At 49.2% G+C, this 12,684-nt stretch overlaps 3 protein-coding genes across 3 annotated transcripts in view; 1 reads left to right on the top strand and 2 right to left on the bottom strand.

The window, feature by feature from the left end:
* LOC106810118 (cell division cycle and apoptosis regulator protein 1-like) overlaps positions 1-424 on the bottom strand; it is a gene marked incomplete in the record, with an annotated part of 14,406 nt that extends 13,982 nt beyond the window's left edge. The window contains 1 exon segment of the mRNA XM_014813392.1: positions 382-424.
* A 1,030-nt stretch (positions 425-1,454) lies between these two features.
* On the bottom strand, positions 1,455-8,338 carry LOC106810113 (cell division cycle and apoptosis regulator protein 1-like; the record flags this gene model as incomplete). The annotated part of the gene is made up of 8 exons (XM_014813388.1): positions 8,237-8,338; positions 5,985-6,105; positions 5,046-5,242; positions 4,446-4,690; positions 3,837-3,951; positions 2,759-2,833; positions 2,164-2,266; positions 1,455-1,633 (listed from the first exon to the last, which is right to left on the bottom strand). Coding segments are annotated over exons 2-8 (969 nt in total), but the record flags the coding sequence as incomplete, so codon positions are not given.
* Positions 8,339-8,392: 54 nt separating this feature from the next.
* LOC106810116 (protein KRI1 homolog) lies at positions 8,393-11,304 on the top strand. Its single transcript, XM_014813391.1, has 2 exons — positions 8,393-8,675; positions 8,943-11,304. Exons 1-2 carry the CDS (start codon positions 8,520-8,522, stop codon positions 11,187-11,189), a joined length of 2,403 nt encoding a protein of 800 aa, XP_014668877.1. The 5' UTR covers positions 8,393-8,519; the 3' UTR covers positions 11,190-11,304.
* Positions 11,305-12,684: the final 1,380 nt, after the last annotated feature.

Below are 12,684 nucleotides of genomic sequence, written 5' to 3'. Positions count from 1 at the left end.
CGATGACTTATCCTTTGTGACAATTATTCGCGCACGCCTCACTTTGGCGGAGGAGACGTGGTTGGAATCGGGGCGGGTTCAAACACGGAAGGACCACGCCTTGCACGCGCAGGCACACACTGACCGCACGCACACGCACACGCACAGCACACGCACACGGGCAACGCACAACGCACACGCCACGCACACACACGGCATCCACAGACGCACACACACCGCCACCGCCCACACACACACAAAACACGACACCTCTTCCCCCCACATCAAGATACCATGCACACAGCACACCCACCACCACACCTCCCCCCCCCACCCGCAGAGAACCTCCCCCACGCACTCCTCCCCCCCCCTGGCACCTCACCTTTGGCGGGAGTTAGACGTGGTTGGGATCCGGACGGCTCACGAGCCAGTCCGCGTCAGTTTGACGGCGCACCAATCATACTCGCGCGGCCAACTCGGCATCCTTCGGCATCACGTGGAGGTACAAGTGCACGGCGTAGCCGTCTGAAACTGCAATAACGGCCGGTAAATGCAGCGGGAACCCCTCGTGCCAGCGGTAGCCGACGTGGAAGAAGTCGCTCGGCACGTACATGTTCGTGTAGGTGCGCTTCAGGTCGCCCACGCACGCATACTTCCTGCAGCACAGATCAACGAGGAAGGAGCTCACGAGACAATGATGGAGGAGTAGCAGAGGAACAGGCTGGAGGGATATAGGGATGAAGGGATAGAGAGATAGAGGGATAAAGGGAAGGAGGGATGCAGAAATATGGAGTGATGGGGTGAATGGACACGCAGGCCTACTTCTTGCAGCATGGTGCCACCAATGCTCCCTAGGGGAGAGATTGTAGAGCCGATAGACGTGATGTGGGTTATTATGAGCGAAAGCATAGAGCAGACATGCGATGTTCGTTCAGGTATCAGTCCGTTGCGTCCCGCTGCGAGCTCATCCTTTCATTCCGCGACATCCCGATCACTCTCTTTCGTCCCTGCCGCTCTGTGATGTGACTCCCAATCCGACCCACTCATGGTCCCAACCTCCTGGTGCTAGATCCCAGCCCCCATCTTTGGTCTGGGCTTATCCTCGTTCCCGGCCGCTACCTTAGTCACGTGCGCTCTCGAGCCCACGGCCGATCTCTTAGGCCCCCGCCGACCCGATCGTTCGGTTCCGCCGAAAGCCTTCCATCTATGTGTCATGTGGGCCCAAGTCCACCCTATCCTTGTTCCCAGCCCTACCCAATCCTTGTTCCCAGCCCACCAAATCCCTCTTCCCAGCCCTGCCCATCCTCGTTCCCAGCCCCGCTCATCCCCGTTACCACGGCTCACCTGTCGGCAGACACCTTGGGCACCTGGAACGAGCGATTAGCGCTGGCACGACGCGCGGGACGTGGCGCCGCCGCCGGCGCGGCTGCGGGGCTTGCGCGGCCGCGTGTGCTGATGCTCGCGATAGCCGCTATGATCGAGCGCTTGTGTGGCGGTGGCGCCCTCTCGTCTCGCTCGCGGCGGCGCTCGCGTTCCCGGTCGCGCCCACGCTCCTCGCGCATCTCGCGCACTGGTGGCTCCCTCCTCTTTGCCGGCGGGAAGTTCGACTCAACGTTGCTGAAGCGTCCGGCCGGCGGCGGTCCGTAGGGGGCGCCTGCGCAGCGGGGAAAACATTACGTGGACAGCAAACAAACTTAGTTAGCCGACAAAAGATACAAGCGCGTGCGCGCGAGAGATCTGCGGGTGCGAATCGCGGAGAACCGCCGTCAGAAACCCGTCGTAAACCTCACGATCAGCGCTACAGTCTATCACATTGTAACGCCTGCACGCACACTGCAGGGAAATATTGCCGACGCAAAAAAAACCTCTGGACAGTGTAGGAAGACATAGACTCGAGACAGGACCACTAGGCATCAGGCTGCGACACTAGCTACGGAACCGGCAGCATGGAAATCTTTTCGATCATTGACGCCTAGAATTCCCGCGCTTGTAGCCTTGTATAGACCCTCTACTGTTCACGTCGCCGACATTACTCTTCGTCTTGGCATCGGAACCCGCAGGAACAATCTTCTCATTAGAACTGCTCCTGAGCGACGTTCTGAGCACGTTCAGCGCGGTCGACAATGGCACCGACGAGTCATGGCGTCGAAACAATACTAGACGGTGGCACCACCTATCACTCACCGACGGTCTGGCCCATGAGCGGCGGAGGTCCGCTCATGACGGGCGGCGGAATTGTCGGCATGCCCGGCACCGATATCGCCTGATTGCTCAACTGCTGCTGCGCCTACAACACAGTGAAACCCCCATGTCACCAGTCGCCTCCACATAACAGACACCTGTCTATAAAGGACACCTCTATAGAACAGACACCTGTCTATAAAGGACACCTCTATAGAACAGACACCTGTATATAAAGGACACCTCTATAGAACAGACACCTGTATATAAAGGACACCTCTATAGAACAGACACCTGTCTATAAAGGTCAGTTTTAAGCATTTCAGTTATACAGTTGAACCACCTCTATAGAATAAGCTCCTGTCTATATAGGATACTTTTGGCATTTTTCTATGAATGACAGTTATACTGGAGTTCAAGGCTCGGCAACAGCCAGCGAATCAACACGGCTTTTAACTACTTTGCTCTGACAATCATTCAGTTGAATCTCTTACAAGACTGAACTTTGAGCTGTCAAAAGAAAGGAAAGAAATGAATAACAAAAGGAAACATTCGCGACACGGATCGACTCGGTCAGTCATAACGCTAGTGTACTTGCCAGAAACTTTCCCAGCGACATCTGCCTTGCCTCCCATTCATTCATGTAATCTGTGTCAGTCGCAGCCACCTGTGCCTGCAACGCATTGAAAATAATCAATAATTAATTAATAAATTCGATTGCCATTGAATTGCAAAAATTGCAGGCCAAAAAAGTCAAAATGCCCAACATGAAGTAATTACATTTCAATAGTCAGTGACATAGGTATTGTGCATGACAGTAGTAAAAAAAGTAACAAGTACAGCAAAACTCGCATAAGTCGGCACTTTTGGAACCAGCATTTTTGTGCCGACATACGAAAATGACGATATACGCGTAAGTCGTCATTTTGTCGACTTATGTGTAAGTCACCAAAATGACGACTTATGCATGTATATCATCATTTTGACGACTTACAAAGCCGGCATTTCGACGACTTGGAGAGTGTCTGCATATGTGTTTCCGCGAAACAATGAGTCATCTGCATTTTACCAGGAATTCGCTGTACATTGGGCTGCATACACTGCGCCATCGGCATTTCTGATAACGACATACATTTACTGTTGTTTGTATTACATGGGACCTGTCTGAGGGCGATGGCTTGTACATAATGACGGCTTGTAAATGACGACTTTGGCGGGGCTATTCAAATGTATTTATCATTAGAGAAAATCGGGACTTTGACTTCCATGACGACTTCAGCAAATTGACGAGTTAGACGATGGCGTCTTATGCGAGTTTTACTGTAGTGGAATGGATGTTCATGTCGAATAAAGTCTAAATTAAGTGTCATTTAGTCTGAATGATCTACTGGATGGATAAGAATGTCAGAGAAGGTAAATCAATTAGAGGCACCACACAGCATTGCAATTTGTTTACAAATAACAAAATGCTTCCCACGAAAGACAAAAGTTCAAAATAAAAAGTTAACGCTCGCTTCACATAGAAAAAAATTGTGACAAGTCACAAAACTCGCGAGCAGTAAATACACCAACCAACCCCCATCAGAACCGTTTGCTAACTCCGATCTCGTTTTACTACTCCCGAGATCATGGCGACAGCACCGTGCGGCATGAGCGGATAACAACGAAGCACTCACGGATGGGGGAAGGACTTGTATGCGCATCGCATTCCACTTGAACGGCATGTTGGCGTTGAACCTCGCCTCGACCAGCACTCTGTCCCCGACTTTAGGCGGCGGTCCTTTAACGCAGCTGCAAGAAAAATCCGCGGCGTCACATCGCGACACGGAGTAGCACTCTCATTCACACATACATGCACATGGGTAGAAATTAATTTGAAAATGTACAGGCCAGTCGGGCCTGTAGGTAAGGGATTTTACAGGCCCGACAGGCAAATTACAGGCCCGCATCATTCCGCAGATACCACAGATATGACTGTCACAAGTGTAATGGAGCCAAAATAACCGCCATCAGAAACATCAGTAAATATTCGTGACTATAACCCGTAAGTCACAAGTTTTAGTCACAAGGTATAAAACGTCGCAACCTCTGCACGAAACCTTGCGTCAAGAGTCACACCATCTTCGTCTCGTTGTAAATATTTGTCGCGTTTCTGACGACGGGTCCCTGGCATACCTGCCCCTGTAAGCGTCCCAGGAACGACTGCCGCAGGCGCGCTTCTCCCTTCAGACGACGTGTAACCAACCCAACGACCTGCGCCGTAACCGACGCGGCCCGCGACTCACCTCATCTGGAAGAAGACATCGCCGTCGACGAAGCCAAAGTCGTCGTGGATCTTTGTCACGTTGCCCGTGAAGACGCGCTGCTTCGGCTGCTGCTGCTGCTGCTGAGCTGGAGGCAGCTGCGCGCCCTGCTGCGCCTGCTGCTGCTGCATGGCGCGCGGCGTCGGGTAGCTGACGGTGAGCGTTGGCACCTGGCTCGTCGCGAGTGTAGTCGGGATCGCGACGCCGGGCTGCTGCAGCACGTTCGTCTGCGTGGAGGAGACGACAATATAAATGTGAGAGCAAGCGTGAGATATAAGATCTGCATGGCCACTTTGATAACAAATGTAACCACTGCGAGGATGAAACATGAAACATGACTTTATGATTAGATTAAGAGATGGAAATGAACGTAACCAGAACACTGGTATACCAATAATGGGTTAAAGAGAAACAAAATGCCACTTAATAGTTAAACACTATGGTGGCAGAAACTAGAGATAAAGGAAACTTAAAAAATGCATAAACACTGATTAACATCTGTAGGATGCAGTGCGAACACAGGATCTTTTCCGGTGGAATGTGAGCTACGCTAAATTTAAAAATACAAAATATAATTATCACCTGCACTTGTGAGAGTCCTTGCAGACCGACCAGCTGCTGAGTGGAGTATCCACCTGCCTGCGCTAGGCCGGCGGCTGCTGCCATGGTGACGGAAGTCGAATTGCCCAAGGCTGATGACGCTGGTACTACTCCAAGACCTGCCTGCAGTAGGTGGTTGCTCAACTGTGGGCCTGGCGCGGGCGGACCGACCCCAAGGACTGTGGGTTGTACCAAGGCGATAAAATTGCTATAGTGGTACTCACGATAATCCCATGAGATTGGGATGGGAGGAGGCTAAAACCAAGGAGCGTTGGTTGCAACTAAAGAAATGATATGCAATAAGCCAAATCGGAAAGTCCCCGTCGCCATATTGAGATCAGATAAGAGGGGGTATAAACTGCCCTTTTATAACGTGGGTAGGATAGGACTATTCTAGGTTTTTGATCTATAATTCTCTTCACTAACATCGTACTACTTCAATTCACAGGTGCGTTTCTGTTTACATAAACATTTACAAATATGATTGTGGTCGTTTGCGATATTTTGCAATGTTTGTTTTAATGCAAAAACTAAAAACGCACGAGTGTTTACATTAATCATGTACTTCCCTAAGCGCGCCTCGGCCATTTTATACCCATTTTTCTGTAACCTAGATAGCACAGCTGGACTTTCTGATCTCACTTATAATGGTATACCCGATGCTTACAGGGTGAAGCCTGAAGGTCCCGACTCCAAAAACTGTGGTTAGTTATAAAAAAATATACCAGTTACAGTACATACAAAGACCAACTCCAAATACAGTCGATAGCAATAAATCGAAAAACGCGATAGCAGCCCATATACTAAACTCATACCGCACTTACACTGGTGACATACAGAACCGATTTATGAAAAGGATCAAATTCGTGATTAGCACAACAATGATCACAGCAAAAATATCTCAGTTGATGATTTAGTTACCGGCGTTAGAGGTTGCCCATGGTGGATTCTTCCGTGCACCACTAAACTGTGACATGATGCGAACGCACTCACCACGTCCTCCTCCCCTAGTTTATTTTATTGCCCGAGTGGCAATAAAATCCTGAAATATCAATGAGAAAAAATAGGTGCCATTATATTCAAATTATCACCAATAACGTCTGATCTAAAAAACATTCATCATAGTTAGCAGTCATGTGTAATTCTTGCACATGCACGGTAATGCAAGTAGTTTGCCAATTTTCAAAAATAACTTCTTCCTAAATTGTCTGTTGAGATATGAATGCCAAGGAAAATACCAGTTATGGCATGTGCTATGTGTCAGAGTATGAGTGAGAACATACTCACAGCATGTAACAAATCAATATTCAAATGTGGTAATATAATTTATAAACTTAAATTATCTTCGAAATTCGGCGTTTTGTTTTTAACACGTTCAACGCTGCCTGGGTTAACAATGCACCTACCGCCCTGCGCTGAGATTTTCGCGTTTTTACCGCTTAGTCACCTATTCCACAAAATGTTTTTGGCAGGTTTAACTAGCTATAAAATTATTTATAATTAGTGGCTAGTATAATATAGATATAAACTTACTCTCAGACATCAAAACAACACCGGAATCTATCACCCGTGATCTATCAAATCAAACACAACTTTCAGACATAAAAACAACTTCACAACACACGACGGTCAAACGCCCTTTGGCGAGGTGAACTAAAAGCATTACCTCAGTCCCAAAAACTCCCAAAATAACGTTCCAAACAACAGTAATGTATTGTATAAATTATGTCATCTACTACTGGGGTTTATACAGTGACGCTATTGAATTGCTAAGCGTATAGCCCCTGCCATCTATAGGAGAACATAGTAAACGTTCCAAATAAATTTTTATTTTTATTTTTTTTTTTGCCACGAGTATACTCGTGTTTCGCGGTCGTGCGTTTTGCAGGTTCGAACGAGTATACTCGTGTTTCGCGTTGAACGTGTTAAGCTTCAAGATTTTTCGTATTGAAGGGTGGGTGTCAGGCTCCTACGACGTGAAACAATCGACGTCGTAGAGCCTGGTCCGTGGTCGTGCTAAGCGAGCGGTAACGTACTGTACCTATGTCCTGCGCTACAGACCACAGGCACTTTCACACCACAGCGTTTCAATAAAATATAATGCTGAATAAATACGATATCTATTTCTGACCAAAGTCTTAATGTTTCTATACTCTCTTTCACATATTATTGCCGACAATTTCCTGTAAATGCCGTCCAAATGCTTATCTGCAACAAACGCTGGCTGCCGCTGCACACTGACACATAAATATATAGCAGGTAGGAACGCGTGCTGCCAAAATTCCCTCGACGCTCGCTTGATTTCATACAAATACAACACAAATATTCAACTATTCTACTCCATCTTTGTTTCTATTTGAAGAACAGTGTTCACTTGTTATAAAAACATACTGTCTGTGTTCATAACCGAGCTGTGTCACGTGAAATCACACAAAGCCTGATGAAATTCTTGCATTCGCTCCCGTTGCGCAGTTTATGTGAATGGCTGTCGGAATCAGGAAACACCCACCGGCGCTCTTTGTGACCTCATTTTTGCGCCACAACGCTGCAAAGTTTTTGCAACGCTCCACTGGCGGCTTTGACGGGAATCATACAGAAGTTGGAAAGCAGCGTGGTAGTTTCCCAAAATGCAGTGCGCCGCCTATAGCCCTGTACTTGCAGCCATTTACATAAACTGCGCAACGGGAGTGAACGCGAGAATTTCGTCAGGCTTTGTGTGATTTCGCGTGACACAGCTCGGTTACGATATATATTTATGCTATATATTTATGTGTCAGTGTGCAGCGGCAGCCAGCGTTTGTTGCAGATAAGCATTTGGACGGCATTTACAGGAAATTGTCGGCAATAATAGGTGAAAGAGAGTATAAAAACATTAAGACTTTGGTAGTAAATATATTTCGTATTTATTTAGCATTATATTTTATTGAAACGCTCCAAGTGCCTGTGGCTGTGCTACAGACTACAGTCTTAGTCTACTGTACACGTTGTCGTTGTGCCGCTCGGTACACCTGTTTCTGTGTATTCAGTATTGTGTACAGTAAATACACTCGAATTTCTACACAACTACGACAATATGAATATGCTACCGCATTAATTAGAATTTTATTTATATTTCCTCTCTTATACACCAGGTACGTCTAGTTCTAAAACCAAGCTAATAACATTATATATACCTAACAGCATATGCAAACAGTTGAGTTGATATTTTACAGCACACAAAAACGAGAAGATGGCAGCGCTCTGTCGTAAAACAAGCGAACTGTTGCCGATGGCGTCATCTGGATGGGCACCTCCATAATTTAATAACTGAACCTCATCAGAGTATTGAGACGGCAGTAGTCAGTCTAGCACTCTGTCATTTTTACTCGTAGTTCTAGATTTTCTCACTACGTAGCAGCACTAACCGATGTTCTGGTTCAGCTTTCAACGTCCGCAGATCAGTGCCGCAGATGCAGCATGTCTGCTAAAATTCTGTACAGTTCTGGCAGTGACAGTGAAGATGGAGATGGTGGATTTCACATTAACGAGCAGTACGCCGATCGATATGACAATTGGAGAGAAAAGGAAGAAATAGAGAAGCTAAAGGCGCGGTATGGAGACGATGCCACTTCCGTAAGTCGACCTAGGCTGGCGTGGTATTGCCTGCGCACTGTACCGACTACCGTATTACACGGCGTCTCAGTGACCGTGTGTGTAATCTAATCTAAGTAAGTGTAGTATCATGTACTGTGTAGAATGTAGTGTAGGATACGGAAGTGTGTAGTACCACTGACCACGTCCTATTCAAATACTTACGTTGATACTTAAGTTATGGCAAGTAAACGCGAGCGGCGAGGATTGTTACTGATCATGTACAGTGCGATTGCTCTGTGTTGGCAGGTGTTGGCTGGAAAACTGGACGCAGGAAGCAGCAGTTCGTCGGAGAGCGAGGACGACGATGCGGAAGCTATCACGCCGCAGATCGAACGCGACTTCCTTAAGACGCTCTCGCTTCTCAAGAGCAAAGACCCGAAAATCTACGACAAGGATGCAAAATTCTACGAGAGCGACGATGATGCAGCGCCCTCTGACGGGAGAAATCCGCGCAGGGATCGACGTCGCGAAAAGCCGATGTACATTCGCGACTACAACCGACACATCATCCTCGACAAGCAGGGTCAACTCAGCGAGGAAGAATCCTCGGACGACGCCGACGACCACCTGATCGAACGGCCGCGCTCCCCGACGTTCGTTCAGGAGCAGCGCCAACTCAAAGAGAGCTTCAAGAACGTCGTCGCCTCCGACTCAGACTCCGACGGCGGTGAAGGCGACCTCCTGCGGGTGCGCGAGAAGACAAGAGAGCAGCTGCGGCAGGAGGAGGACGAATACCGTCAGTGGCTGCGCGGTCAGACGGCCGAGATCTCGGACGCGAAGGCCGGGGTCGAGCTGAGCGGACTGCGCGACTACTGGAACCGGCCGGACCTCGACGATGGAGAGACCTTCCTCAAGGACTACATCCTCGGCAAGGGATACCTCGACGTGGCGGAGCATGGGGACGGTGGCGCCCCCACGTACGAGGAGATCGTCGCCGACGAGCCGGACCTCTCGGAGGACGAGGCGGATGTCGAGCGGCAGGAGCAGTTTGAGCATCGCTACAACTTCCGCTTCGAGGAGCCGGACGGCGACCTGATTCACTCGTACCCGCGCGCGCCGCGTGACACGCTGCGCCGCCACGACACGGCGCGCGCCGACCGCCGCCACGAGCGCCGCGACCGCAAGGCGCGCGAGCGAGAGCGCCACCTGGAGGCGCTCAAGACGCTCAAGAACGCCAAGCGGCGCGAGATCCTGCGCAAGGTAGCGCGCATCCGCGCGGTTGCCGGCGACGACGGCGTCGCCGTCGACGAGGACGAGCTGGAGGCGGACTTCGACGCGGCGCGGCACGACGCGATGATGCACCGCATGTTTGGCGATGACGCAGACGGTGACGGCGACGATGACGAAGCCAAGCCGGTGTTCCTGCCCGATGACGACGACAACGACGAATACGCATACGAGGAGAACTGGGACGAGTGGGTCGGCGGCGGCGGCGACGACGACGACGAACGGGGCGCCGCCGACAAAGAGACCACAAATGCCGAACCCACAGAGGGCGCCCCCGGCCCGTCATCTTCGTCGTGGCAGGAGGAGGTGTCGGAGCACATGCGCGGCGGGCGGACGCGACGGCGCGAGACGGCACTGGCGTGCGCACTGCGCCGCCGCAAGCCGACGTTCGACCCGCGCGCGACGACGTTCCAGGCGTACTTCGACGAGTACTACAGCCTCGACTGCGAGGATATGATCGGCGACATGCCGTGCCGCTTCAAGTACCGCGAGGTGCCGGCCAACGACTTTGGCCTGACGCTCGACGAGATTCTGCGCGCCAAGGACAAGGAGCTGAACGCGTGGGCGTCGCTGAAGAAAGCCGTGCAGTACCGCGGCGCCGAGGAAGAGGCGTACGAGGCACAGGCCTTCCGCAAGAAGGCTCTCAACGTCGCAAAGAAACGCCGCCTGCTGCCGAGCGTGTACGCGGAGGAGGGGGAGGAGGGTGCAGCGAAGAAGAAGAGGAGGCGGCGGCGGAAGAAGAAGAGCAACGTGGAGGAGGTCGTCGCGTCGCCCGCCGCCGGTCAGGCGGAGACGTTGAGTGGAGCAGCTGAAGAGGTCGGAGGGAAAGCGACGGGGAAGGCGTCCGGAGAAGCGACAAAGCGATGTGCTGAGACGAACCGCGTGGCAGGGAAGCAGGAGCAGGGTGACGGCAAGAAGGGCAAAAAGAAGAAGGTACAGAGTACAAAGGACAAAAAGAAGAAGGTGCAGGGCAAGGAGAAGAAGAAGAAGCAGCAGGTACAAAGTGAGGAGTGCAAGCAAAAGAAGCAGGTACAGGTCAAGGACCACAAAGAGGAGACTGAGTACAAGGAGCACAAAAAGAAGAGAAAGCTGGTGTCTGACGCAGGAGATGATGCACTGCATCCGAAAAAGGTAAAGAAAATCAAGAACTCGCAGAAACCAACAGGCGGCAAGCGAAGCAAAGACCAGATTACTGCTGACAGGTTAAAAGCATATGGCATCAATCCAAAGAAATTTAAGTCCAAGAAGCTCTCTGTACAATCTTGATAACGTTATGATGAAACTGTTTGTATATGTATAGATAGAGATGTTATAAGTGTCCACGTGTGTGTAAGTGACCGTGTATCTCGTTTTTAATAAATGGCGCTATTTTAAAACTCAATTCCATGACGAAATAAGATTTACTTAGAGAACGTTTTAATGTAAGTAACTAATATACACATGCATGTAGATTCATGAAACATTGAGAAACTTTCTGTTCAAACAACTTTCAACACTGGAATCACAGAATTACAAAAATATGAAACATTTTCACCAGATAACATTATGCACCAACCGATGTACATGAAGGTCATGAAATTCTCTGTGCACTTATTTATTGCGGTACACGTACGAACACTCGTATGTGTATCACAACATGACCATCACATATACTTATTTATTACCTCGATTAATCTGCCTCGAGTATTGCTTTCAATTTATACATAACCTGGCACAGAATAAACGTGACAACCCTGTGTAAAAACTCATACAATGGAAACGAAATAGAAGGCAATTGAACACAATACGACTATGAAATACTGTGCTACCTATATACTGTGCGTTACTTTATACTGAGCTGAATCAAAATTCACTTGCGACTTGCGTTCGTATTCAGTCGCCATTTAATTTGACATGCGTTTAGTTTTAGTGGCTTGATTTTACAAGCATGCATCTTATGGACGGATACACTTCAAGTACATTAATCATAACTAGTGTGCCTCGTACGTGGGGAATATGAACTTGAGGGAATGCATAGAACTGCGGCTAAATTCCAGAACATTTGTCTTTAGCAGCAACATCTAAATTAAAATATCTACATGCCAGCTATATAACTGTGTGTTACACATCCTAGACGGAGTCGTGTTTTACTCTAAGATCTCAATAAATATTCATTCGTATAGAAATCGAGTGTGTTCACAGGTAGTGGTATCGTAGGTTGACAGCAGGTGGCGCTACCACATCAAATCGCACCAACCCGTGTCATACACGCGTGCAAGCGTGTTGTCACAAATAATTGGTGAGAAAAATCCTGCCGTCGCCCTAAGGTAAGCGTTACGCGACATACCAATCATTGCCAGTCGAACAACCGCGTAGAACCTCTACTACGAACTTTTGAACAAACAGTATCAACCGAGGGGCTGCCATTGTCAGGTTAATCGTAATATTTTCCTTGGGTGTTATATAATTGTGCTATCGTTACCATGGAACTACGATGTTTCTGGCAACGGCGCCCCGGAAGTCGATGTGCAAGCCTTGGCACACACACCTGTACAACCCTCCTATGAAATGCACAGCATATGCCATAACAACGCAAAACAACACACCGTGACAAACGGGCGCATCAATGAAGAATTCTCGCCCAAAAAATGTGCGCATTCGTGACCACACTGCCGATGACATAAACGTAAGTCCATACATACGCGCACATATGAACGCACGCACACACACACACACACACGCACACGCACACGCACACGCACACGCACACGCACACGCACAC

This window comes from Priapulus caudatus, unplaced genomic scaffold (genome assembly GCF_000485595.1).
Source record: "Priapulus caudatus unplaced genomic scaffold, Priapulus_caudatus-5.0.1 Scaffold411, whole genome shotgun sequence".
Lineage (NCBI taxonomy): Eukaryota > Metazoa > Priapulida > Priapulimorpha > Priapulimorphida > Priapulidae > Priapulus > Priapulus caudatus.
The sequence above is the reverse complement of the archived record's forward strand: the minus strand, read 5'-3'. Positions and strand labels throughout refer to the sequence as shown.

What these genes read in the sequence shown, in the direction of transcription:
- LOC106810116 (XM_014813391.1), top strand. Translation starts at nt 8,520, where the DNA reads ATGTCTGCTAAAATTCTGTACAGTTCTGGCAGTGACAGTGAAGATGGA. An exon ending in ATGGAGACGATGCCACTTCC is followed by an intron (nt 8,676 to 8,942) that starts GTAAGTCGACCT and finishes CTGTGTTGGCAG; the next exon opens with GTGTTGGCTGGAAAACTGGA.